Consider the following 27,210-nt stretch of genomic DNA (forward strand, 5'->3'; position numbering starts at 1 on the left):
CTGTTAATAACATTTTTGGCACGGTGTCGGATAGAGGCGTGCAAAATTTCTGATTCTTAGATTCGAGAACGATTCACAAATATCCAAATTCCGATTATTGAATTATACCAGGTAAAGCGGAAATAAAACGCAGTCAGCGCGGTCTTCGGGACGCAATGAGGAACGGACCGAGAGTAAATATCATGTGCAGCTAATGCTGCTAGGTAAAAAAAAAAAACAATAATACCTGACTGCGGCCGTCAGCCGCTACAAACAGCGTCCAGTTGCTAGTTGCTACAAACATACGGCAATATACGGCTATGGTAGATATCACATATATCTAGACTAGATGTGAAATGACAGACTTTCCCGCGCTAGTAAACAGGTGCCATCTTAAAGCAGTAGACTTCTCTAGAAGGCTCTGTTGTAGAGAACCTAATTACTTTTTATCTAAAAGTGGTTCACATCCTATTTACATGATAGGGATTTCTTTGTGTCAATCGGAAACTATCAGTCAGAACGAACCAAATTCACGTGTGGAGTCCCTCAAGGGTCAATTCTTGGACCACTCTTATTTAACATCTATATGCTTCCGTTAGCTCAGATAATGGAACAGTATGACATCTCCTATCACGCCTATGCAGATGACACACAACTGTACATTTCTGTGTCCCCACACGATTATAGTCCCTTAGTCTCCCTGAGTAAATGCATTCATCAAATCAACGAATGGATGTGCCAGAATTTTCTCCAGTTAAATGTGGAGAAGACAGAGGTGATCATTTTTGGGCCAAAAAAGGAAAGGTCAAAGATAAGCAGCCAACTTAGCACAATGTCACTTACAGCTACAAATCAAGTCAGAAACCTTGGCGTAATTATTGACTCAGACCTAAAATTTGATAGCCATCTAAAGTCCGTCACTAAATCCGCTTATTACCACCTAAAAAATATAACCAGAATTAAGGGGCTTCTGACTCAACAAGACATGGAAAAACTTATGCATGCATTCATTTTCAGCAGATTGGACTATTGCAACGGTATATTTACGGGTCTTGATTAAAATCAGTCAGGAAGCTGCAGCTAGTACAGAATGCTGCAGCCAGAGTCCTCACAAATACAAGGAAGCTGGACCACATTACACCGGTTTTGAAATCGCTACACTGGCTTCCAGTGAGTCAAAGGATAGACTATAAAATACTACTGCTCGTCTACAAAACACTTAATGGCCTTGGACCAAAATACATGCTTGACTTGTTAGATTCCTATGAGACATCTAGACCCCTAAGGTCGTCTGGAACGGGTCTTCTGCATATTCCAAGAACAAGAACCAAGCAGGGTGAGGCAGCATTTAGTTATTATGCTCCTCACCTCTGGAACAAGTTACCTGAACGTCTGAAGTATGCTCAAACTGTTAGCTCTTTTAAATCAGGGCTAAAAACGCTTTTGTTTAGCACTGCATATCCATAACTGGCTATATATTTCAATCTACCTGCTTTCTATTCCTCTTGTGCTTATCTCCATTGCTGATTTCAATTATTATTATTAGTAGTAGTTTTTGTCATATTTTTGTTTTATTTTTATTTATTTACTTTTATTCTATTTCTGATGAAATGCGATCTTTTGTCTTGGTTTTTACGTTGTATTGATTTAAATGTGATTTTTATGATCTTCATGTGATGTAAAGCACTTTGAATTGCCTTGTGTTGAATTGTGCTATATAAATAAATTTGCCTTGCCTTGCCTTGCCTAAAATACCCCTAAATCGGCAAAATCTTGACTTGAATCTATCTTTAAATGATGAAACAGTTTTAAGTCTTTGACATGTCAAAAGTCGAAAGAAGGGAAATTATGGAATAACGGTCGCAATTTTAACAACTTTAACGGTTGATTCACAACATTAAATTAATTGAATGTAGTTTAAAGCTGCTGATACAGAATGGGGACTTGAGTATTTTATTTACTGTTTTTAACCGGTAACTTGATACTAAAATAGTAGTTTGGTTTATTTAGCCTGAGAGGATTTTTGAACAATTTTGGAACAAATATACAAAACATTAAAAAAAAAAAAAAAATGGGGGGAGGGGGGCATCAATAATCGATTTATAAACGAATCGGAGTCTCTGAATCGTACTCGAATCGTTAGATGCCCAAAGATTCCCACCTCTAGTGTCGGATTGGGATGTGTGCGTTTGTTTCCACTCCGGTTTTGTCCGTATGCAAAGTTTTGTTTCTGTTCTAGAGGCCATATTTTTCACTGAGTTATAAACCTTACTATGGAAATTGGCAAATGTTTGCTTTTTACAGTGTTATGTTTACAAGTTCTTGAGCGGCCTTTTGGTTATTGATAGGCTTGCTGTTCTCTAATTACCAGGTTAAGAAAGTTGTTTCATGGACCAAGACAACAAAAGTCTCCTCTCCTGTTGCACCAAATGTTTTATCTGCTGACAAAGCACAATACCTGTTAGGTTTATGTTTGTTTTAGATCAGTGCTCATTGTTCAGGGGAACACATCGTCAATGATATTGACTGATTGATTGTGATTGACTCATATTATATTTATTTGAAAAAAAAAATGATATGGGCACTTTATTCGAAGTCAAAACTGTTCTTGTCTTTGTATTGTTCATTATAATAATGTTCATATCATCATGAAAATTCTGGTTTGATTAAAGGCAAATCTAGCCACTAGTATTTTTGACCTACAGGTGTTCAAAAACTCAGGTGAATATACATTGAAAAATTATATATATATTATCGGTTATCGTATCGGTATCGGTCTTGAGGAGCAGGAAGTTATCGATATCGGTATCGGTTTCAAAAAATGGATATCGTGCATCGCTAGTCCTGTTTGCACCTAAATTCGGCGTTAGAACACAGCGTATGTTTATCGCAGTGAAAGCCACCACGACGCTCTGCCTGGCCCGGCCCCCTACGGTAAGCCGTGCCGCAATGTCTGTAGGATCTGTCTTGTCAACTGATAGTGAAGTCTATGCTTTAGCAAATTTGAAAAGACCATCCATCACACCTTCAAATTGTCTATACTGTGAAAACCCATAAAAAAAGAACGATTCAGCAACGGTGAAGCGCAATTTGCGGTTTGCCGCAATACTTTGAAAGAAATTTTAGCCTGTCTACATCGTCTACATCTATTTGTCAGTAGCATCACCCTCATTTGGAAGGAGGATAACACACTTATCAGAAAAAAATCAGCAGATTAAGTCAGTTTTTCATAAAAATAAGAGTAAAAACTCATTTGGGCTCAGATCACAAAGTAGCGGTAGCAGGTTCCCGCTTGTAACACGTGAATACTTTCAATATTTGTTACTCTAAGTGTAAGCACTTTATATTGACACATTCAAATATATGCAAATATTACAAGCCGCTGCGTGCGCTGACAATCAGTTAAGCTCATGCAGAGATGCTTGTGCAGCAAATAGCAACGTAGTGGACAAACGGATTTCTTGCCTTGCTATGAGGACGGTCACTTTGCAAGACAAGCTCTTTCCTCCCGCTGCTGCAAGGGCATACTGACCTAATTCATAAGCTAACAAGCATGTAAACTACACTCCTCCTGAGGCTGTGCTAGCTCGGCTAAAATCTATCGGTGTGAATATGAGAGGAGAGAAGGCTGAGAGTTCACAAGTTACCTGGCAAATAAATTATCCGAAAGACAGATTTACAGGCAACATAAACCTCCCGAAATCACAATACATTAGGTAAGGTAATACCCATATGTCAACTACAATAAAGTACAGAAAATAAGGTACAAAAACATACATTCCGATCAAAGTTAGCATCATCCGGAATATCCAATTTCTCTAAAGATAATCCTGAAAAATTGTGGTGTGGCTTGTGATTGGTGCCGATTTGCCCGGAAAACAGTCGAGTGATAATTGTGAACCTGCAGTTTATGTTTCATAGTGATTATTAATTGTAATACAGTTATCCCTCACTACTTCGTGCCCTCAGTCCATTGCAGATTTTTTTCAGTTAAAAAATAAATAAATGAAATATAGATGAGCTGTCGCGAGCCGACCACATAGTCTCACTCCACCCACCTACTCCCACCTGGTGCTCTTTGTTGGTCAATTAGTGTACTGGAGTTGCTTGTTATAGTTAACGATGATTGACAGATGTTTAATGTTTGATCTTGCCACAGATGCTTGGAAGCCGAAGCTTCAAAGCGCCGCATGCGTCAATCACCATCTAACTTGTCAGACAGTTGCTGTGGCAACTCATTGTGTATAAGTGAACTTGGGCGGATTTGAGTGGACTCACTCAATGAAGTATTTCATAAAGACAAGCATTTTTCTGCTTTACTCTTGTTTAAAAACAATTCGGAGGGACATAACAAAACCTATCATAATTATTGCATTTGAAGTACTTAACAACCATTTAATGTTTAAAACATATCATTGTCAGGGAAATTCAACTTTGAACCCCAAGACAAGTGTTACCTCGTTAGGTCAATTAGAGAAATGAATCAGACCCAACCAAAGATTGCCTGCTTTGAAGGCTTTATGAACAAGAGCTCTTGGGTACAGACGCGGAGCCACACACAAAGCGTCCTCTCCGCATGTGGACAAAAGAGAAATGCAGGGCATGCCTCTATTTATTGGTTGACATCATAGAAACAAAACTGAAACTTACTATAGCATATCCTGGTAAAAACATCTCAAGTTACAGAAAAACATCTCCAGTAGGGGAAAAACACCTCAAGTTATGACCTTGAACACCGGCTTTGGCTAGAACGATGATGAGCTCAGTCTGCTAAGCAACAGTCGCCCATTGTATTCATTCAGAGCATATTGGAAAACGCAGGAACTTAACAGTCCATATTTGGTCATATTGTGATACAGTCTACAATAGTCAAAGCTATGGGAATGCCCACTCAAACAGGTTAATATAACAATGATGCTCTATGCTACAATGTTCTCATGCAAACATAACAAAAGCATACAAAATATGATGTCTAATGGTTGTGGTTTAAGCATGAATAAAATTCTCTCACAATCACAATTATTGAATTTGAAGTGCTTAACAACCATTTATTAGAATATAAATAAATAAATATTTTTTTGTTTTTATATACAGGGTGGGGCAGAGCAACTTGCTTATCTAAATTAGGTGTCCTGAAGTGATGGTTGCTCTGAGGATGGTAAGGATGGACTTATGTTTGAGGGCGGGGCTTAAAGTTTGGTTCTTGACGTGTGTTATTCATTTTGTGTTTATTTTTCAGGAACTCCAGTGAGCATCATGGAGTGGACGAAGTTTGAACGTGCTTTCGCTGTTGAAGCATTTTTTTTTTTCAAGATGTCGCTCAATTGTGGCAACGCAACTTGCATTCCTCTCCGGAATTTTAATTCTTCATGGAGAATTCGTGTAACAGAACGAGCAGACAACCCAAAAGCAGATGCATGTTTGCGGGCAATTTCAAAACAGATTGTCTCACCGCATCGTTTCTGCATGTCCTTGCTGTTCGTGGGAGGACAGATTTCTTTTTCTTTTCACCACCTGTTTCCTTGAAGTTGTTTCCCCAAGAAACAATCGACTGCCGGCCAGGAACACGACCACGGGCGGCAATATTGAAATGTCTATGGAATGCACGTTGCGTTGCAACGGCTGAGCAACCGCTTGAAAAAAATGCCTTAACAGCGAAATGCATCCTAACTTAGTCCACTCCATGATGCTCACTGGGGTTCCTGAAAAATAAACACAAAATAAATAACGCACGTTAAGAACCAAACTTTAAGCCCCACCCTCTCAATTAAATCGATCCCTACTATACTCAGAGCAACCATCGCTTCAGGGCGCCAAATTTAAATAAGCAAGTTGCTCTGCCCCACCCTGCACTTTAGGAAAAAAAGTGAAAAAATTATGTCTCATATGTATCTCTTTCCAATGCTAAATCTGGATAAATACATTGAACACACACACACACACACGCGTAAAAAAGTATATCTTTTGGGGGCGGATGGTGGCGTACTTTGCAGTTTTTCACTTATTGCGGCGGGTTCTGGGTTCATTAACTGCGAAAACCGAGCCGTCACTGTACCATAAATACCACAAAACTCTTGTCGAACTGAGCACAACCATTCTCAATGGATATTACTGCCATCCACACTTATTTTGTGCATTGCAAAGTACTTTTGAACAAGAAGATTAGGAATTCTGTATTTGACCCTTCAGAGTACAAGTGGCTGAAATCCTAACTTGTACAAATCTGATGACATAATGCAGCAGGTTCTTTTGTAAAGTTAAATTCTACGATTAACTCAAGTGAAAAGGGAAAAACAAGCTTAAAAAAGGAAAGTTAGAGGGTGCCTCTTGCCTGAAGGCTCCTGCAATTCCCAATTTTCTACTATGGGCTGCAGGTTTCCTGCATATTCTCATCTTCTCATATGCTTCACGAACAAAACACATACAAAGGAACATGCAAAACAGTTAACCCTATGATGTGCACTAAACTGAGTTGTCATGAAGTGTCACAACCTGTCGACATGCATGACAACGGTTCAAACTCTGACGCCTCATGTTGGTTTCAAACGACTTGATATTTATTTTTCTAAGTAGCATTCAGAACAGAATAGTCTCGTGTTTAACCTTTCAAGCCTAGCCCCAGAACTGCTTTCCCATTGCAAGAAGTGTGTTAATTTAGAAGCAAGCAAACAAAATCAGTGACATTTGCGTTTGTTTGAGCCGCCTGCCTTCAGTCCACATCATGTCCTACTTCTTCTGCCATTTAGGAGAATTTAATGGCTAAAAAGTGCCATTTTAATGAGCATCATAGCTGGTGATTTTCCGTTACATGCTCCCAATCTGTCCTGGTTTCATTAAAAATAGTTTAGCTTCGTATTGTTACTTATGACAAATGTGGAAACTGAGTCTGCTTTGTACCCTAGCTCCAGTTTTTTAATGTGGTGGTAACAGGATCTCTTAAGAGAGCCTGTATGGATCTGAGAACAAAGACACAGCGATCAATGGCTTCCCTGAAAAGATACCAGAGGATGCACGTCGACTTTTTAAACATACCCACATTCTTGACATGTGTTGGTTTCACTCTTTAGTGGTTTCCCTCTTCTCTTTCAGCCACCAAAAACATATTTTGTTTAAGTGGCAACTGAATTGTATCTGAACTGTTAAATTAGTATGAATGTGCCGTTATAGTAGCCCCACATCTGAAATGGCTTACGTAAAGGTATTTGAGCATTATTTTCATCGGAGAATTGGTGGATAGTTTGGCTTCAGAATTCTTGATACGTAAATAAGCCATCACTTCTCTGGTTTTCTGCTACGTATACTTCAATAATGGGTAATAAATTGTCTATCTATTTTAGAGTGACCATATTCTGATTTCCAAAAAAGAGGACACTCGGCCCCGCTTCAAGATTCATGAATCTTCATGAATCAGTTTTGTTAAAAAAAAAAAAAAAAATATATATATATATATATATATATATATATATATATACTGTACATATATTTGGCGGAAAACACAGACAAGGCTGAAAAAGCAGTTTCTGCTCTTACACCCCTCTATTAAATAAACTGCTGTATTTTAAGCCAAAAGAACTGTTGTGTCTGATAGAACAATATGTCTATATGCTGCCATAGCAGATTCATGGCGCAATAAGTCCCCGAACTATTTTTGCTTTGTCCGTTTTACCCTGAAAACCCCCGTTTACAGACGTCGCGCAACCGCTTTTGTTTTAACCCTGCCAAAAAACTAAGGTAATTAATTAGATTTATTATTCAAAATGTCTGTCGTTTTTAGCTTAGAATCATTAACTGATGTCCCATGTTTCGTTTTTTTTTTTTTTTTTTTTTTTTAAACGACTTTAAAAAATTATTTACTCGCATATTTTAAAGTTTTAAACAAACTACGTCACAATGAAAAAAATGGCGTCTGTAAAAAAGTCATGGATATCCACCTCATAACTATCACTAAATTGTATTTTTTTCGTTACTATCGTATTTTCCCAAGTATTATAGATGATAAATAATTGATCCAAACAAAGAAAAATAGAAAAAAAAAAACGTTTAAAACGGTAAATATATGAAAATGAAAATCTCGATTACCCCTTGACGTCTGCGATTTCTGCATCGGGACCCTTTTTATATTACCATGTTTCACCCATAAAATCCTGAAAAAATCCAGCTGTGGCCATTCACATCTGTGTATTGACACTCGATGATACATGCTATATGGAGTTTTTGGATCGAAACAAGGTAAGTACGCGATAATATCTCGTTAAAATCTTTAATTTTTAATTTTTAAAAGTCTTTAATTTTGCTCTCATGTGCTCTCACCTCCAGTTAGGGTTTTGCTGTTTAAAAAGAATATATTTTTTAAAAAGCCCCAGAAAATTGACATTTTAAGCTTTCCAATGATGTATCACATGTGCAAATCAGACAATTTTAAAATTTGGACAAATTGGGGGTCTCAGAGCGGAACTTCAAGTCACTTAAGTGTTTTCCGCCATATATATATATATATGTATGTATATATATATATATATATATATATATATGTATATATATGTGTGTGTGTATATATATATATCCAAATAGTATATAACCAAAGATACAAATTCAAATTCTCAGAGGTTACTCAACAGGCTTCATTATTCCTAAAAAAATAATAATAATTGAACAGTAAAAATGAAACAACAACAAAAAAATGGAATTAAATAATAATATAAAAATAATAATATAATGCAGACCCACGGAAATGTACTCCAGTCATTACACACACACACAGTAGGCAGGGTTTGACAAAATATCGAAATGGTGATGTATCGTGATACTTTGTATCATAAAAGGTTATCGATATGCTCCTGCCAAGAATCGAGATATTGTTTTAAAAAGGTGTCAATGTCTAAAAAACATAATAATAATAAGGAACCAACAAGTTGCTACCAAAATCTTTCACCATAATAGTGTCTCAGTTAACTCTAAGGCGGCATTGACGATGCACGACACCGAATCCATTTAGACTGGGAACGTTCGTTCATTCGAAACCAGAGCATTCACAGTCATTCTGTCCGATTTTCAGGGCATTTCCTGTTGAGTTTGAGTCTCTGCCTATTCATTTGGGTGATTCCCAGGTCACTTCCTGTTCTGTAACTTGAGAGAAATGGCATTTTGGGAGGTACGTCATTATTACCGTAATTTTTTGACTATACGGCACATCTGACTAAAAGCTGCCACCCGCCAAATTTGACATAAAAACAGCATTTGTTCATAGATCAGCCGCACTGGGTTATAAGCCACCGCTGTCCTCAGTGTATTATTGGATATTTACACCAAAAGATATTAACCGGTAACACTTTATATGACAGCGGGATCATAAGACTGTCATAAGACCAAATGAACCACCATGAAGCTTTGAACCAATTGGCTGCAAAGCTTCATGACGCTTCAAGACGCTTCATTTGGCCATCACTGCCCCCTTGAGGGAGATAGTCAACCTCTGCTGCCACTTGCTGTCAACGCTGCTGTCGTCCAACATGCCTCCGAGCATGCATTGCAGCGCTACAGATGTTAATAACAATCAAAATTCATGTTCTATGCTAATTAATTGTTAATTATGGTATTTGGTAACACTTTATTTGACAGTGGCGCCATAAGACTTGCCTGGCACGGCCAGACTGTTCTCCCTGTATTTTTCAAACACTGAGAGAAAAGTCTGGGTACCAGCCCATTAACGGCCTCTCGAGCAAGTACAAAATCAATCGACAAATCAGATTTGGTTATTTGCGTGACGTGTTCTTAATGAGCAACGTCACTCTTGCGCGTCAGAAGTCGTCTCCACGACAACACAGATGGTGAACAGGAGAGCCGAGAATATGTTCCAATCCACGGTAAAATCAGTTTTAAATTACCAAAAACACATCGACACGAGTCATTGACAAAAGTCTGTCTCGCGCTAGCCATGTTGAATAAACTCCGCTCTCCTCGTATGTTTACTTCCGCGGGCAAGTCCCTCGTCCTGCCCTCGTCGTTTTACTAACGTCACGTCTGCCCGTCGCTGATTAGTCCACTCCGCTGTCTGTTTGCTGTGGTTTGCTCCGCCCTGGAAATTGTATCCGCTGAATGGTAGGCAGACTCAATAGCTGGAACAGTGGTGAGTCTGGTGTACCAGGCAACCATAAGACTGTCATAAGAACATAATTATGACATGACACTGCCATGAGCATGAATAAATGCTTATGACAGATATCATTTTGTGTCATCTGGCAAATTATCTCACTTTTGAATTGATGCAAAAGATCCGAGCTGGACATAAATGGAGTTAGTGACACAGTTTGCCGGATAACACTTAATGACTTCTGTCATATGCATTCATTAATGCCCATGATAGTGTCATGTCATATGTCTTATTGCAGTCTTATGACGCCACTGTCAAATAAAGTGTTACCTATACCACTACAATCCGCAAGATTCAAAATGAGGGGGAAAAGTAACGGCTTATAGTCCGAAAATTACGGTATATGGTATTAAAAATATATAATATAAATAAAAATATAAATAAATAAATATAATTATAAAGACTGCTTGAAAATATTTCATTCTTGACGTAATTTTATTTTAGATTTGGTCTATACAACAAATAATTTCACTCAGAAACTGCATGTTTTGAGAGTTTCTATGTGGATTATTTGAAATTTGAAGGTAAAATACCCTTAAATCTGGCATGACCCATTTGTCGGCACTGCGAGCCACGTTCTAGAATCTTCTCTATTCATCCCACCTGGCGCTGCGGGATTTAGTTCTCTTTCTCAAGCTCAAGGGGGCATCAAAGAGACCCATTTTGAAGACGTGGACAATATCAAGACAGCACAGAATCCAGGGAAAATGTGTTACACTCCAGGGGGATTGCTTAGAAAGAGATACCGTGTAGTTTGCATATCAAATAGATCTTTTGTAAAGCCAGCCGTGCAACTTTTCTGGCACACCTCAAACATTTAAACTGTTGTACACTTGAGCTGAACAGACAACATACACAGTAAATAGCTGAAATGAACTCCAGTTGGTTTCAAGTCATCCAATTCATTCTTCTACACGGCCTGAAAATTGCACGCAGCTATTATTGGGAGTTGGCGTGTGGCCTTAATGGGCTGCTCGGGCCTCCATCCATTTAGGAACAATACTCCCAACACCGCCCCCTCCTCAGGATCCCGGTCACTCAAGCGCCTGCATCCATTTGCCGAGTGCAGCTCGTCTACCGGACTCAGCTCGATTCATTTTCTGTGGGGGGAAATTGGCCAGCTGATTGGCCTCTTTACTCATGGATTAGCCATTAAAAAGCTGTTAGTGACTCTCTCACTATCATCTCAATACAATCATGGTGTCTAGGATAAGGTCATTATTACAGTGAGCGCAGAGAGGTTAAAATCCCACCCCCTTGAACTCTGTTCACAAGGAGCTAATGGACAAATTATTACTCCCTTTGTGATATTATTGCAAGTGAGGACTTATCGCATTGGGAAGAGACCATTAAGGAGTGTTTACGATCGCTTGTATGATTTTATCGCTCAGAAACCGATGGGAATGCTACCACTGTACTTTCTTATCCGCCAGTGCATCGAAAAAGGGAGGCCTGTTTTTCAACATAGTGACAGTATCTTCACAAGCCAGTAAAAGAAGCGTATTTCCTCTGTGTAATTGACAGCGTGGGAGGAAGCGTTGTCACCCAAGACTCATCCTGAAGTTGGGAAAGATGAGCAAGCCATTTTTCTAAAGTTGCTCAATTTTCATCCATGCAGCTTATTGCTTTTCTATACTTTTTCTTGCCCGTTCACATTCTCAACAATGGTTGAACAGCTATCAAAGCTTTAGGGTACACTACACCTGGACTGTTAGAAAAATCAATCACTAGGTGATTATGGAGACTGAGAATCGATCCCCTTACCAGGTCGCAGTGGGGTGCTTGGAGTGGAACAAAAGTGATGAACATTCTAAGAGCTCGTGACTTTCAGGCACATTAGAAAATAGCATATTCTAGGGATGTCTCCGATCCGACCACGTGATCAGAAATGATGCTCAATCACATCATTTTGAGAGGGTCGAAGTTTTTAAAATGTATTCACTTATTTTTATTTTTGAATATTAGCTCATTGACTATCATTGATGGCGCTAGACTTCTGATCCGACAACAGGCTTTTTGGCTTCCGATACAAATTTGGCTGTGTGGTGACGATACTATACCATTATACAGTGATCCTTCGCTACTTCCCGCTTCAAATGCCCTCAGTCTATAGTGGATTTTTTTCAAAAATAAATAAATAAATACAGATGAGCTTTCCCGATCCGATCACGTAGCCTCTCTCACTCCTGCTGCTTATCTTGGTCTGACAGTGCACTGGAGTTGCTTATTAAAGTTATTGATGATTGACAGACGTTTAAGTGTGTATGCTTTAATTTAGTATTAAAAGAAAAAATGTTCTAGATTTTATCAAAAATGTGCTACAGTGATCCCTCGTTTTTCACAGTTGATGGGGACCAGAACCTGCCGTGATGATTGAAAAACCGCATTTTTTAAAATGTGTGTTCAATGTATTTATTAAGATTTAACATTGGAAAGAGATACATACAAGACATGTGTTTTTCACTTTTTTCTCCAAAGTATAATTATAAGAAAAATTATGTGTATATAGACCCTACCCACGTGACGTCACAACTCCGCTCTCCTGAATGGTACCGCCCAATTGTCCGTCAAAACATAGTGTTAACCTGTTACGGCTACGTACATTCCTCCTATTTACGGCGTGTTTTTCTGCTCCTTAACATTAATAATCAAAATGGTGAAGGCGTGTGTGGCTGTTGGTTGCACTAACAGAGAAGATGGAAGGAGAGACTTGAAGTTTTACCGTATTCCGAGGGATCCAAAGAGGAGAGCAAAATGGACGGCTGCAATTCGACGTGAAAACTGGGCACCAAAAAATCACCATAGACTATGTAGTAGTCATTTTATATCCGGTAAGATGCATTTAGGATATACTTAGAGGTTTTTGGGCTGACAAATAACCACAATTAAGATCATTGCTAGGCTAATCGCCGACAACATACACGTATGCATATAGTGAGAGTGCTATCGCTAAACCATATAAACATTAAAAGCCTTAACTCCATTGACAAACGACATGAAATACATTAGACTTGACAGTGGATGTTAGCAAGAACAAAAGATTTTGAATTGAAAATTTCGTAACTCACCTTTCCAAGCACAAGATAGATTCCTGCCGAATTTTCGTGGACGAGGACCTGTTTCACCCAACCAGCAACGAAGTATTTATAAGCCTCCAAGCTCTTGAAGTTTTTCAAATTTTCGTGAGAATAGGCTGATTTTGTGTGGACAAGATAATTGTAAATATCAGCGTAGCAGATGTCCGGCAGACAGGGCGAAGACAGTGGGTCGAAAAACATCGATTTGGGCATCAAATATGGATCTGGCGACTGTATAGAACGAAGCTTTTCCACATAACGCCTTTTATGCAACACATCCAGTGAGTTTACGGCATCAGAAAGCACCGGGTCTTCCATGAAATGCATTTTAAATTCCTCGATCAATTGAAACCAATGCTAATACAGAGACAAAATGACGGACAAGTGGGCGGAACCATACAGCGAGCACGTGGTTTTGTGACGTCGGTGGGTAGGGTCTATATAAATAAATCGTTTTGGATTTTAAACCCTTCAAATGCAATAATTATGATAAGTTTTAAACATGTTACTGTCCCACCAAATTATTTTTAAACAAGAATAAAGTAGAAAAATACCTTCTTTATTAGTCCCCTCAAATCCACTCAAGCTGCTCACTTACACACACTGAGTTGCCACAGCAATTTCTTAACAAAGTAAACGATATTGACACATGCGGCGCAAGTTTTGGCTTCCAAGCATCTCTGGCAAGATCAAACCTTAGTGTGTAAGTTAGCAGCTTGAGTGGATTTGAGGGGACTCACTCAATGAAGCACTTAATAAAGAAGGCATTTTTCTACTTTATTCGTGTTTAAAAATAATTTGGTGGGGCAGTAACATGTTTAATACTTATAATTATTGCATTTGAAGGGTTTAAAATCCAAAACGATTTATTTATATATACACATAATTTTTCTTGTAATTATACTTTGGAGAAAAAAGTGAAAAACACATTTCTTGTATGTATCTCTTTCCAATGTTAAATCTTAATACATTGAACACACATTTTTTAAAAAATGTGGTTTTTCAATTATCACGGCGGGTTCTGGTCCCCATCAACTGTGAAAAACGAGGAATCACTGTAGCACGTTTTTGATAAAATATAGAACATTTTTTTCTTTTAACACTAAATTAAAGCATACTCACTTAAAGGGCATGGTCTGGACTGCTTAACTTGGACTTGGAACTTAACTAGCTTGGATTCGATTCTCCCCCTGACGAACTCTACTAAGTATCCTTGAGCGAGATAGTGAACCCCAAGTTGCTCCTGGTGCTGTAGGTAGGTGAGGATACAGTAAGCGCTTTACAAGTGTAACACCATTTACCATAGACGTCCAATCGATTTGAAGTGAGAAAGCTGGGAAAGGGTGGTGGAGAATGAGCAATTGGATTGGACATCTAATAGTGATAAACTCTTTCAAATTAATTAAACAAGCATGAAAAGAATTTACCAAAATGGCCCTGGGGCGGCTATGGTGGTAGGGGCAACGTTCCCATCAAAGTCAATGCATTAACATTATAGCAACACTAGGTAACTTTTCAACCTTAATAAAATATTTTCGTAACATTTGTGATGATATGTCGACTGACAACTAGTTGAATGACACCTCTTGTATATCTTGATGGCAGTAGTCGGCAATTCAAAATGTTGAAAGAGTCATATTGGACTAAAAGATAAATAATGTCTGGAGCTGCAAAAAATTAAAAGCCCAATAATGAGGGCAACACACGCTGTATGTATCTATATTAGCGATATTAGCTGACTATCAAAACGGCTAAGATGGCTATAAATACATAATGAGCCTTCATGATCAAATATTTTCCCTGCAGTGCATCCTAGAGAATGACACACCACGTGACTACTCTGTTGTACGATGCTGCCTCTAGTTTAACTTCATTACAATATTAATGAAAAATCTTTGTCATATTTGTGCTCCTACAGATATCATATTTTTAAAAAAATCCCTCCGCCATCTCCATTTTCAAACATTTTTGAAAAAGCTCCAGGGAGCAACTAGGGTAGCGCTAAACAGCCGCATACGGCTCTTCAACCACGGGTTGCTGACCCCTGCTTGAGGGGGTCTGTATCGGTTTCACCGGCACTAATTAACTATGACGAGGGTGGCAGGAACCCTGCCACACTTAGCCACACGGTTGCTAACTGTCATATGCTATTGTTTAGCCACCACTGCATTTATTACCCTATTTACTATTCATCCTTCACACACCCACTGGAAACAGATTTCCTTTAATCTATCTGCAAGTGACAGGAAGCTCATGATTTTACGACACTATGCGGGTGTGCGCTGGTCTTCATGGGAAACGCGGTCTTTTTTAAGACAAAACACTACCGCTTTTGTCCACCGGCATCACAAAAATCAACCAAAACTGAAGTTACCTAGCGTTCCTTTAAATCAGGGGTGTCCAAACTTTTTGCAAAGGGGGCCAGATTTGGTGTGGTAAAAATGTGGGGGGCCGACCTTGGCTGACGTCCTTTACGTAGAACAATATTTAAGCAAATTTTAGCAAGCCATTTTGTGTGTCACATTTGCTTTAGTTTTTTTTTTTTAATTAATAATTTCAACAATCTCGCAACTAGCCTTTGTGGCATTCTCTTTCGACTCTCGGGCTCTTGCGAAATACTGTTGCTGTGAAATTAAACTAGCTTCAAGTCGCTTCAATTTCTCGCTACGTATCTTCCCTGTAATCTTGTCCTACATATTAGCGTGTCTTGTTTGGTAAGATCGCCTCACATGGAACTCTTTAAAAACAGCGATTGTCTCATTGCAAATGAGGCAGACATAGTTGTGGCTTATTTTAGTGAAGAAATAGTCCAATTTCCACCTCTCCTTGAAGCGTTGGACGTCGTAGTCAACTTTCTTTTTTTTGTTGATTGTCGCCATTTTAGAAAATTGGGAGTAAAGGGTCACACGGGGTAATGTTGCTTGGTGTGCTGCTGTCTTTTAGTGGGTAAATGAGGAGCAGCATTTAGTGTGTAAGCTACTTCATATGCTGGTAGCAGTACTGCTGACCAATTTATTAAGTGTGTGTACGGGCCAGATGTTATTGATTTTATGACAGAGGCTGGTGGCCGGATGAAATTTGACCACAGGCCGCATTTGACCGGACTTTGGACATGTCTGCTTTAAATGAAATCATAACTATCTTCTCATCCGATTAGTAAAAGATTATTTTATCAATTTTAATCTGCTACAGCCAATAAATTAAAGCAGGGTCTGATATCACAGCCTGGTATTGGAATCGGGAACCAAAAAATTGTATCAATGCAACGCTAGAATTTGTAAAAGGTATATGATGTATTCTTCAGTCAGAATAACAAAGCAGTGAAAATTATAGTACATTTTATATCCACTTGTCCCACACTTTATTGCTCAATTAAAAAAAAAAAATGTCTAGATATTTTTTGGGTGGGGTTAGTAGACTTCTAGAGACTCCCTCAAGAGAACGGGGCTGTGTTCAGACTGCAAATAAAGGGCGTTGAGTGAAGCCAACACTGGCCAGTTTAACGAAACGGAGCTAGGAGCCGAGCTTCCGAAAGACGGGTTAACCCTGTTGTTCTGAAATGTGCTCTGCTCTCTAAATGAATTTAGATTGAATCGGATTTGTATACAAGCAATTAAAAAGTCAGTTTTCAACAATTTGTCCCCTTTAGGTAAAACAAGTTTGAACTAGAATTATGCTAAGCCTTGGCTTCTTATCAAATAAAGCCAGAAATGACCTTCCAGTCTTGTCAGCTCTTTAAATATGCCCGATACGGCGCCACTGATTTGCTCCTTATTCTTAAAAGCAGTAATTTGCCACTGTCTAGACAGAGGGTGTGTTTAAAATCGCTTAACAAAAGAATTTGCTTTAAAATGACTATACAAGGAGAGGTATGTTCATTGTGTGCTGCAGTGGAGGGTGGCATTGCTATGTAGCAGCAACGTGCCCTTAATTGTTTATTTTAAAAAAAAAAAAAAAGTTACAATTTTTGTAGCTGTAAAACCAGGAAAACCATAAAAGTTTATTGTCAAGTTAAGAGCAAACTACCGTAATAATAACTGCAGTACATTTTAAACTGTTGTTTTACAGCAAACATCTGTAAAAGGTATACATGCGATCAAGGGCGTAGGTTTGGTCTCAACATTGGTAGGGACGATATAACAGCATAACCTGCTTGTACACTTTTTGCTGGGGACGGGACATTAATAAGATCAAACAGACTGGTTGAATGGAGGTCAGGGCAAGATTTCTCACGAATATGAACCTCATTAATTATAGGCTAAATGATCAATGCAAAATACATATGTTTTGACTTCTACTAACTTTTATATGTATTGGTTCAGGTGATACACCGTTCGATTCAAACCTTTGTTTTCAAAAACTACTAAAGAAACCGTTTGAAAACTTCCAGAATATTGAAATACACAATAAACACAAACTTGTTAATAATCTCATAATAATCCAGGAATGCAAAAAATCAACATTTGTCTTAAGACCACTCAACATTGTTGAGAAATTAACATATATATACAGTGGGGCATATAAGTATTTAGTCAACCACCAATTGTGCAAATTCTCCTACTTGAAAAGATTAGAGAGGCCTGTAATTGTCAACATGGGTAAACCTCAACCATGAGAGACAGAATGTGGAAGAAAAAAAAAAACAGAAAATCACATTGTTTGATTTTTAAATAATTTATTTCCAAATTAGAGTGGAAAATAAGTATTTGGTCACCTACAAACAAGCAAGATTTCTGGCTGTCAAAGTGGTCTAACTTCTTCTAACGAAGTCTAACGAGGCTCCACTTTTTACCTGTATTAATGGCACCTGTTTTAACACATTATCGGTATAAAAGACACCTGTCACACTCCAAACTCCACCATGGCCAAGACCAAAAAGCTGTCGAAGGACACCAGAGACAAAATTGTAGGCCTGCACCAGGCTGGGAAGACTGAATCTTCAATAGGTAAAACACTTGGTGTAAAGAAATCAACTGTGGGAGCAATTATTAGAAAATGGAAGACATACAAGACCACTGATAATCTCCCTCGATCTGGGGCTCCATGCAAGGTCTCACCCCGTGGTGTCAAAATGATAACATGAACGGTGAGCAAAAATCCCAGAACCGCACGGGGGGACCTAGTGAATGACCTACAGAGAGCTGGGACCACAGTAACAAAGGCTACTATCAGTAACACAATGTGCCGCCAGGGACTCAAATCCTGCACTGCCAGACATGTCCCCCTGCTGAAGCCAGTACACGTCCAGGCCCGTCTGCAGTTCGCTAGAGAGCATTTGGATGATCCAGAAGAGGACTGGGAGAATGTGTTATGGTCAGATGGAACCAAAATAGAACTTTTTGGTAAAAACACAGGTTCTCGTGTTTGGAGGAGAAAGAATACTGAATTGCATCAGAAGAACACCATACCCACTGTGAAGCATGGGGGTGGAAACATCATGCTTTGGGGCTGTTTTTCTGCAAAGGGACCCGGACGACTGATTTGTGTAAAGGAAAGAATGAATTGGGCCATGTATCGAGAGATTTTGAGTGAAAATCTCCATCAGTAAGGGCATTGAAGATGAGACGTGGCTGGGTCTTTCAGCATGACAATGATCCCAAACACACAGCCAGGGCAACAAAGGAGTGGCTTCGTAAGAAGCATTTCAAGGTCCTGGAGTGGCCTAGCCCGTCTCCAGATCTCAACCCCATAGAAAGTCTGTGGAGGGAGTTGAAACTCCGTGTTGCCCAGCGACAGCCCCAAAACATCACTGCTCTAGAGGAGATCTACATGGAGGAATGGGCCAAAATACCAGCAACAGTGTCTGAAAAGCTTGTGAAGAGTTACAGAAAACGTTTGGCCTCCGTTATTGCCAACAAAGGGTACATAACAAAGTATTGAGGTGAACTTTTGGTATTGAGCAAATATTTATTTTCCACCATGATTTGCAAATAAATTCTTTAAAAATCAAACAATGTGATTTTCTGTTTTTTTTTTTTTTTTTCCACATTCTGTCTCTCATGGTTGAGGTTTCCCCATGTTGACAATTACAGGCCTCTCTAATATTTTCAAGTGGGAGAACTTGCACAATTACTGGTTGACTAACTACTTATTTGCCCCACTGTATAATATATAAATATCGAAATTAAATAGAACTGAAAAAAACTCGTCGTGGAATAACAAAAACAAATAAAAATTCAGCCTTCCTTCAGGTAAAACACTCCTGCTTTTGTCTAAACTCAACAAAAAAATTAAAAACCTTTGGGCTGCTTTAAAACCACATAAATAAAATAAAAATGAAAATTGCAGAGAAAGGGATAAACCTTGGGGCACTTCATTTCTCACAGTTTGATTAACGTTCACAGTACAAAACATATACAGGGGGACACTTCTCTCTAAGCAGCTTCCTACTCAAGTTTTTCAGGTTAGCAAATTCACACAGTTTAATGTTATGCTAACCCTGATACAGGTCGAACATTCATTGGCAAAATTACTGGTGTGTTCGCCACCTCCACAGCATTGACATTTTTTTTTAAACATTATTTACAGTGGCTGCAGCTGCTGCTGGCCAAAAAAATAATATCCCTCTTCGAAGGGGGCGGGGGGAACATCATGGAGCTTTTATTTATTTATTTATTTGTTTGTTTATTTATTTATTTATTTGTTTATTTTTTTATTATTATTTATTTTTTTCACCAATTTTGTTAACAAGAGAACCTCTGTGTATGTGTTTTATAGGTGGGCCCTCACGGTGGTCGTCCTCACACTGCGACTGCTGCTGCAAGAGCCACAAAAGCGAGCGCGAAGGAGAAAGCGGCACTTCCTTCAACGAGCTCTCCACTTCATGCTCGGAGACCCAATCGGAGGCCAGCTCGCCTCAAGGGACCGTCATCTGCGGCCCCGTGACTCGACGCCCCAACATCCAGTCATTGGATCGACCGGTGCACAAAGGGCCCGCTCACATGATGCAGCAGGCAGAGACGCGGCGTAAGACTGACATGCTGCGCGTCAGGACCTTCGGAGTCCGCGATCGAGAGGCTGCCAAGAGGAAAGCCAACAAGGAGAAGATGACACCGGAGCAGGAGCTGGAGAAATGCATCCAGGACTTCCGCCGCATTAGGATTCCAGATCACTTTCCGGAGCGGAAGTACATGTGGCAATCGGAGCTCTTGAGAAAATACCGTCTCTGAGTATGGAGTTGATAACAGTATCATGTCACCTGGTTATCGTGAGCACCCAAAAACATAAAAACGACTATCAAAAATTAGTGTTGCACCGATACAATTTTTGGCTACCGGATGTGTGGTATCGGTCGATACTGTACCGATACCACTCTTTCTGAATAAGAGTTTAAAAAATTCTGGGCTCCCGATACTGATTCTAACACCCGGCTGCGTGGTATCGGCCGATGCTGATATTGTACCGAGACCAAATTAAAATATCTATATATATTAACTTAATTTTTTACTTCCAATACCGATTTAAACACTGGCTGTGTGGTATCATCCCATCCCAATCCTGTATCAATACCACGTTTTAAAGGGAACCTCGGACTTAAAGACTTGTAGGCTTTAATAAGCTACAATTGTTCTATTACTAAAATATGTTATTAGAAACACATGAAATATTACCATTGATTTAAAAATCTATAATATTTAGTACATGTTTTGACCTACGGAGGGCGCCATGTTTTATGCGCACAATGGATGCTCAGGGTGATGACGTAGTTTGTCACTGTCACTAGACGAACACTACCGGTGTTCTGCAATTTTTTCTACGCGGTGATACTTCCAACTAGGGCTGCAGCTATCGATTATTTTAGTAGTCGATTAATCGATGAACTAGTTAGTTCGAATAATCGAGTAATCAGAAAAGGAACAGGAAAAATTACGATACCTGATCTGAGCCTCAAACGGTATTAAAAATAAATAAATGAGGATCTATGTACAACAAAAGACAATTGGCTAACTTACATGGCAAAAGTCCGCTTGCTTAAATGCTATAAAATGCTAACGTTTTTTTCCCAATGCTCTTAACAAATGGTTCAGACTCATATTACCACAACAAATGGCTAAATATACATATAAACTAAATTACGAATGCTTTAAAAAACATTAGCCCCCCAAAAAACTTAGCTTACGTTGGTCTTAACAGGGAGCAGTTGGATTCAGCCATGTGAAATGAAGCAGACCATAGGGGAATGTATCCACCCTAATCAATAAACTAAATGTAAACAGTTTCAAAATAAAACATTACAACGCCACTTTAATTAAACGAATACTCGAGGGAATATTTTTTTCTAATCGAATACTCGAGTTAATCGATTAATTGTTGCAGCACTACTTCCAACACATGCGCACATCGGTTAAAAGCGGCGAGTATTTGCTATTTGTGGTTTTATTGAGTCTTTTATTACCTTTTCATTGCTTCAAAATACTTCTTGCATGTGCTTCCCTCTAATACTTTTAAGCATTGTGGTTTCTTGGGGTCGCTTTAAAGCAGATTGTTGATCTGTTGACCACATTAGTCACGTAGTGTATTTAAACCTCCCTTATTCGATATCACTACGTTTAAGTATTTTCTTAAGGCATCATTAGTATGTTCTGCCTGTATGCATCTAAACAAAAAAAGCTGAAAGCGCACGGTAGTACTTTGGGTGTCAAATTCGCCTCTTGTAGGACAGTTCGCCGGTGTAGCACATTTTGGCAGAACACAGGTTTCGATTATTCTCGTCTCGTCTCATCCCGTCTTTCCTGTTTATTTTGCTTTTGCTGCTAATTTTGTGAAATATCGACAGTGCTGTCATGCTCATTAATGCTCCACTGGGATTCAAATTAAAAGGGCTGAACAGATTACATGTTTATGTTGCTAGAGTCATACTCTGGAAGCCAGGCAGCATAGACAAGTGACGTCACCAATGGCGACCTGCTAGTTATACTAATTTTAAAAATTGTATAAAAACAAAAACATCAAGAGGAGTTTTAATATCAAATTATTTTAACTCATACTAACGTTTATCTTTTAAGAACTACAAGTCTTTCTCTCCGTGGTTCTGTTTAAATAAAAAATATATGCAGTTTTTGCCACCCGATATCTATTCCAACACTACTGTGGTATTGGCTGATGCCGATACTGTACCGATACCATGTTTTTGAAAAAATATAGTTTTTTTTTAAAGAATACTCAATTACTGCATATTCACATGAATATAAAGTAATCAGACACAGCTTTAACTCATTGGCTGCCATTGATGTTAATAGAAGTACAATCTACTTGAAGCAGGAGGGTGGAAAAGAATGAAGGTTCGTTCACTTGCTGCCACACTCCCATTTCAAATGAATTGGGCGTCTACTAGTAATAAGACGGGGCATCTTGGCCAGAGGAAGAACAAATTTTGATTTGTAATTCATTGGCGGTTATAGACAGCGCTACACATCCAATCAATTTTAGGTAGCTGGCAGCCATCTTCGGTAGAGCAACCAGCGGTTGGAAATTATATCTCGAAAAGTATATACAGTGGTACCTCGACATACGAATGCATCGACATACGACCCATTCGACATATAACGTAAAATGTTTCTGGTCGTTTGTCTCTACATATGACGACATGCTTGTAATACGGCAGAAATCAACATGTGTCCCAAGAAGGTTAGTGCAGTTGGTGAAAAAAAGGAAAAAGGTGACGCTTCCCATTGAAGTTAAGAAGGAAATGAAAGAAAAATATGAGCGTTGTGTCTGGAGTATTTGGTCGTAATATGTCTACAATCTTGACGTTCCTCAAGCAGATGGAAGCCATCAAAACGGTCAAAGCATCCTAGGGGATGACTATTCTGTCTAAACCTCGTAGAGCTATTTCAGAGTAGATGAATGCGTTTTACTGATATGGATTAAGAATGCACCAGCCGTTTCCTCCGACATCCATTCGTCAATTTCTATAAGTTAAGGTTGTAGCGCGGAGCAAGGACGGTGTGTCAAAAATATGTAGCCAAACTGCGATGCTTTATTGACTTTCCAGCAGCAATGTTACACACAAGTCAAACAGCATGGACACGGGTCAAAACTAACAACTTCAGGATTTTCCTTAACCAAAAACGTTCCCCCCGCAACATCATAACCGTGACTATATTTCTGCGGTTGAATTATGTCTAACACTACAAGGTGATAATTAAAACGCTTTTTTATTTTCTATTTATTATTATTATACAATTTGTATTTGTAATTTATTTGTTTTGCTATCTGTAATTGCTACTTGTAATTGTACCTGCAGTACAGTATTTATTAAGGATTTAGCTTTGGTTTTTGGGCTGTGGAACGGATTATTTGAATTACAGGTAGTCCCCGGTTTACGAACAAGTTCCGTTCCTGAGCTGGCAGGGTAACCCGGATTTCCGCGTCAGTCGGAATTAACCCTTTAAATACCCCCAAACACCCTCTAAATTAAAAAAAAAAAAAAAAATCCAAAACCATGTATTATACACCATTGTACTGTCCTTGCCAAGACATTGGAGCTAAGTACTAGCTAGACAGTGAGCAAAGCTCCGAAAGGGCGATGTCCGACGTCCGTGTGGTTTGCTGACTTTATTCAGCTGCTCATGACATCAACACTTTCTGAATTAAACTAAAATAAAATGAAATTAAATCAGTCTCATCCTCAATTACAGCAATTCAAATTTACGTTTACAAGTAGCTGCTGATACAGTAATAACAAACGATTAGCATGTAATAGTTAGCGTCCGCACGTCATCAAAAACAATAACATAAACTCGCCCCAAGTATTCAGCCACAATTGAAAACGCACAATAAACAGTACAAAATAGGTTATACTATTATACAGCTGTCTCCTCTGCTTCACAAGCAAAAAATACACGCGCAGGCTGTCACTTCTGTCACAGCTGCGCTGTCTGTGTGTGTGTGGGGTGGGCGGGTGCGCCTGTATATGCGCTTGCTTACTGTTCTGCACTTCCTCCACCAAAAAAAAAAGATGAGACGTAGGTAACCCGGGGACTACCTGTCTAATGTATTCTTATGGGAAAATCCCGCTCGACATATGACCATTTCGACTTACAAACCAGGTCCTAGAATGAATTAAATTCGTATGTAGAGGTACCACTGTATTGTGTGGAATCTATATGTTATTTCTTAGTACGTGCCAATACCGTATCGGTGCAACACTATGAAACAACGACACCAAAACAAGTTGCGTGGAATTTAGAAATTTTCCACATTCGTCCTAGAACTGCTCCACAATGTTGTGCATCCCCACCACTCGCGCACAAGCACACAACTCAGATTTCATCTGAGGTGAAACAGATCCCTCCCTGTTGACATTTTTAATGTATCTGTCGAGGGTCCCAATAGAAAGCGTGCAAAGCAAGCACCGTTCAAAGCAAGCACTATTTTTAGCAAGATTCCGCCAGGTCACACACAGTAAGTGAGAGGCAGTGTGAGTCACTGGATTTGTAAAGAGTACCACCGTGTATGATATGCACACGTGCGAATCAGGTTACTCCTGTTTGGGGTGCTTACATCACTAACCTCCCCTTCATGTTGGAGGAGGTCAAAAGCAACAAAGCAACCTCAGGGGCAACATCTTGTCAAGCTATCACATTATCAACGTGCTCTCTTCCCTTTTTCGATCGCGGATGGTGCTTTGAGTTCACTGTACTCCACGGATAACACAAAACTTGTAGTAGGCTTCGATAATGGCACTGCATGTCATTTCACTTATCATAATTATGCAATCTCACAAAAGATGGTGCGGTGGCATCGAGAAAGCACTGCCTGGTTCTGTCTGCCATTGTAAAACATTTTGTCTCGAGTCATTGTGTGTCGGTTTGATGATGATGATGATGTGTATGTAAACACAAGTGGCTGTTGTGTGAATAAAAGCAAGTAAAAAGGTGAAAAAATTATGGGGTGATTGTAAATATTCTTAATCCGATCGTTTATCTGTGCAATAATGTTGTGTAAGTAGCATCTTTATGGTGAAGGGATTATCCTTTAAAAGAGAAGATACATTTTATCATAGACTTCACTATCAGTTGAAGTTGACACAGGTTTCGGGGCCGATCCGTAGGGGGGCTATTTTCAAAAACAAAACAGGCACCTCCCTTATGCATATATAAGTCTTCATGATCAGTGAAATAAAAAAATTGAAAGTCGTTCCTTAATAAAATCCTGATTCTTTTTTATAGACCCTACCCACGTGACGTCACAACTCCAACCTCCTGACTGGTGCCGCCCAATTGTCCGTCAACACATCGTGTTTACCTGTTACGGCTACGTACATTCCTCCTATTTACGGCGTGTTTTTCTGCTCGTTAACATTAATAATCAAAATGGTGAAGGCGTGTGTGGCGGTCGGTTGCAATAACAGAAGATAGACGGAGAGACTTGAAGTTCTACCGGATTCCGAGAGACCCGGAGAGGAGAGAGCGAGATGGGCTGCTGCAATTCGACGAGAAAACTGGGCTCCAAACGATTACCACAGATTATGTAGTAGTCATTTTATATCTGGTAAGATGCATTTAATATATATTTAGAGGGTTTTGGGCTGACAACCACAATTAAGATCATTGCTAGGCTAATCGCCGACAACATACACGTATGTATGTAGTGAGAATGCTATCGCTAAACCATATAAACATTAAAAGCCCTAGCTCCATTGACAAATGGACATGAAATACATTAGACTTTACAGTGGATGTTAGCAAGAACAAAAGATTTTGAACTGAAAATTTCGTAACTCACCTTTCCAAGCACAAGATAGATTCCTGCCGAATTTTTGTGGACGAGGACCTGTTTCACCCAACCAGCAACGAAGTACTTATAAGCCTCCAAGCTCTTAAAGTTTTTCAAACTTTCGTGAGAATAGGCTGATTTTGTGTGGACAAGATAGTTGTAAATATCAGGGTACCTAGCAGATGTCAGGCAAATACGGCGAAGACAGCGGGTCGAAAAACATCGATTTAGGCATCAAATATGGATCTGGCGAATGGATAAACTGAAGCTTTTCCACATAACGCCTTTTATGCAACGCATCAAGTGAGTTTACGGCATCCGAAAGCACCGGGTCTTCCATGAAATGCATTATAAATTGCTCGATCAATTGAGACCATTGATAATACAGACACAAAATGACGGACAAGGGGGCGGAACAATACAGCGATCACGTGATTTTGTGACGTCGGTGGGTAGGGTCTATAGAAGTATAACAAAACAATATGGCTATAAAATTCTAAAATGTTACTCTCGATGCACAAAAATCACCAAATGCAGAGACAATCCCCTATATTTTCTGGATCATTAGCAATATTTAGCATATCATACAAGTTTTTGCCCAAAATATATATATATTTTTTTCTTGTGAAAGTTTTCAACAGCTAATAAATCACTCAAATTTCACATCAGAAACTTAATACTTGAGGAAAGCATGCAGAATCATCTTAATTTCGCTCAACAAAAGCAAAATTTGCATTTTTATGTATGGCTGAAAACACAGACGACTGAAAAAGCAGTTTCTGCTCTTGCACCCCTCTTTGAAATAAACGGTTCTATTTTAAGACAAAGTATTGTGTTTGATAGAACATTATGCGGACGTTGCAGATTAAGCCCACAAACTATTTTTAATTTTTCCCTTTTACCCTTTTTTTCCACAATGTTTCAAAGTGCATGCATGAGGCTATTTTATGTAATAATTACCTTGAATCCTTGGACAAAATCGCTCTTAAGACACTCCTACCTGCTTGTATGCAGTAAAACTTTTGTCATTTTTCCACCAGTTTATCAGTTTATCACAGTGAAAGCCAAATGATCTGCCTGGGTCAGCCCCCAACGGGAAGGCGTGCCGCAGTGTTTGTGGGAGCTGTCCTGTCAACTAATAGTGAAGTCTATGACGTATTTAGATTTTTAAAAATCCTTTCATGCACGAATTATGATTTTTATTTGTTTCTTTCCAGCCGCTCATTCAATTCATTGGCTGCAATTAACGCCGCTAGACGTCCAATCCACTTTGAATGGGTGGGG

At 39.1% G+C, this 27,210-nt stretch overlaps 1 protein-coding gene across 1 annotated transcript in view; it reads left to right on the top strand.

The window, feature by feature from the left end:
- Positions 1 to 27,125, top strand: part of LOC130923755 (BTB/POZ domain-containing protein KCTD16-like) — a 68,418-nt gene extending 41,293 nt beyond the window's left edge. Inside the window, exon 2 of the mRNA XM_057849691.1 lies at positions 19,924 to 27,125. Coding sequence (XP_057705674.1) covers positions 19,924 to 20,375 — 452 coding nt within the window. The 3' untranslated portion in view covers positions 20,376 to 27,125. The remainder of the gene's footprint in view (positions 1 to 19,923) is intronic.
- Positions 27,126 to 27,210: the final 85 nt, after the last annotated feature.

Source organism: Corythoichthys intestinalis, chromosome 11 (genome assembly GCF_030265065.1).
Source record: "Corythoichthys intestinalis isolate RoL2023-P3 chromosome 11, ASM3026506v1, whole genome shotgun sequence".
Taxonomy (NCBI): domain Eukaryota; kingdom Metazoa; phylum Chordata; class Actinopteri; order Syngnathiformes; family Syngnathidae; genus Corythoichthys; species Corythoichthys intestinalis.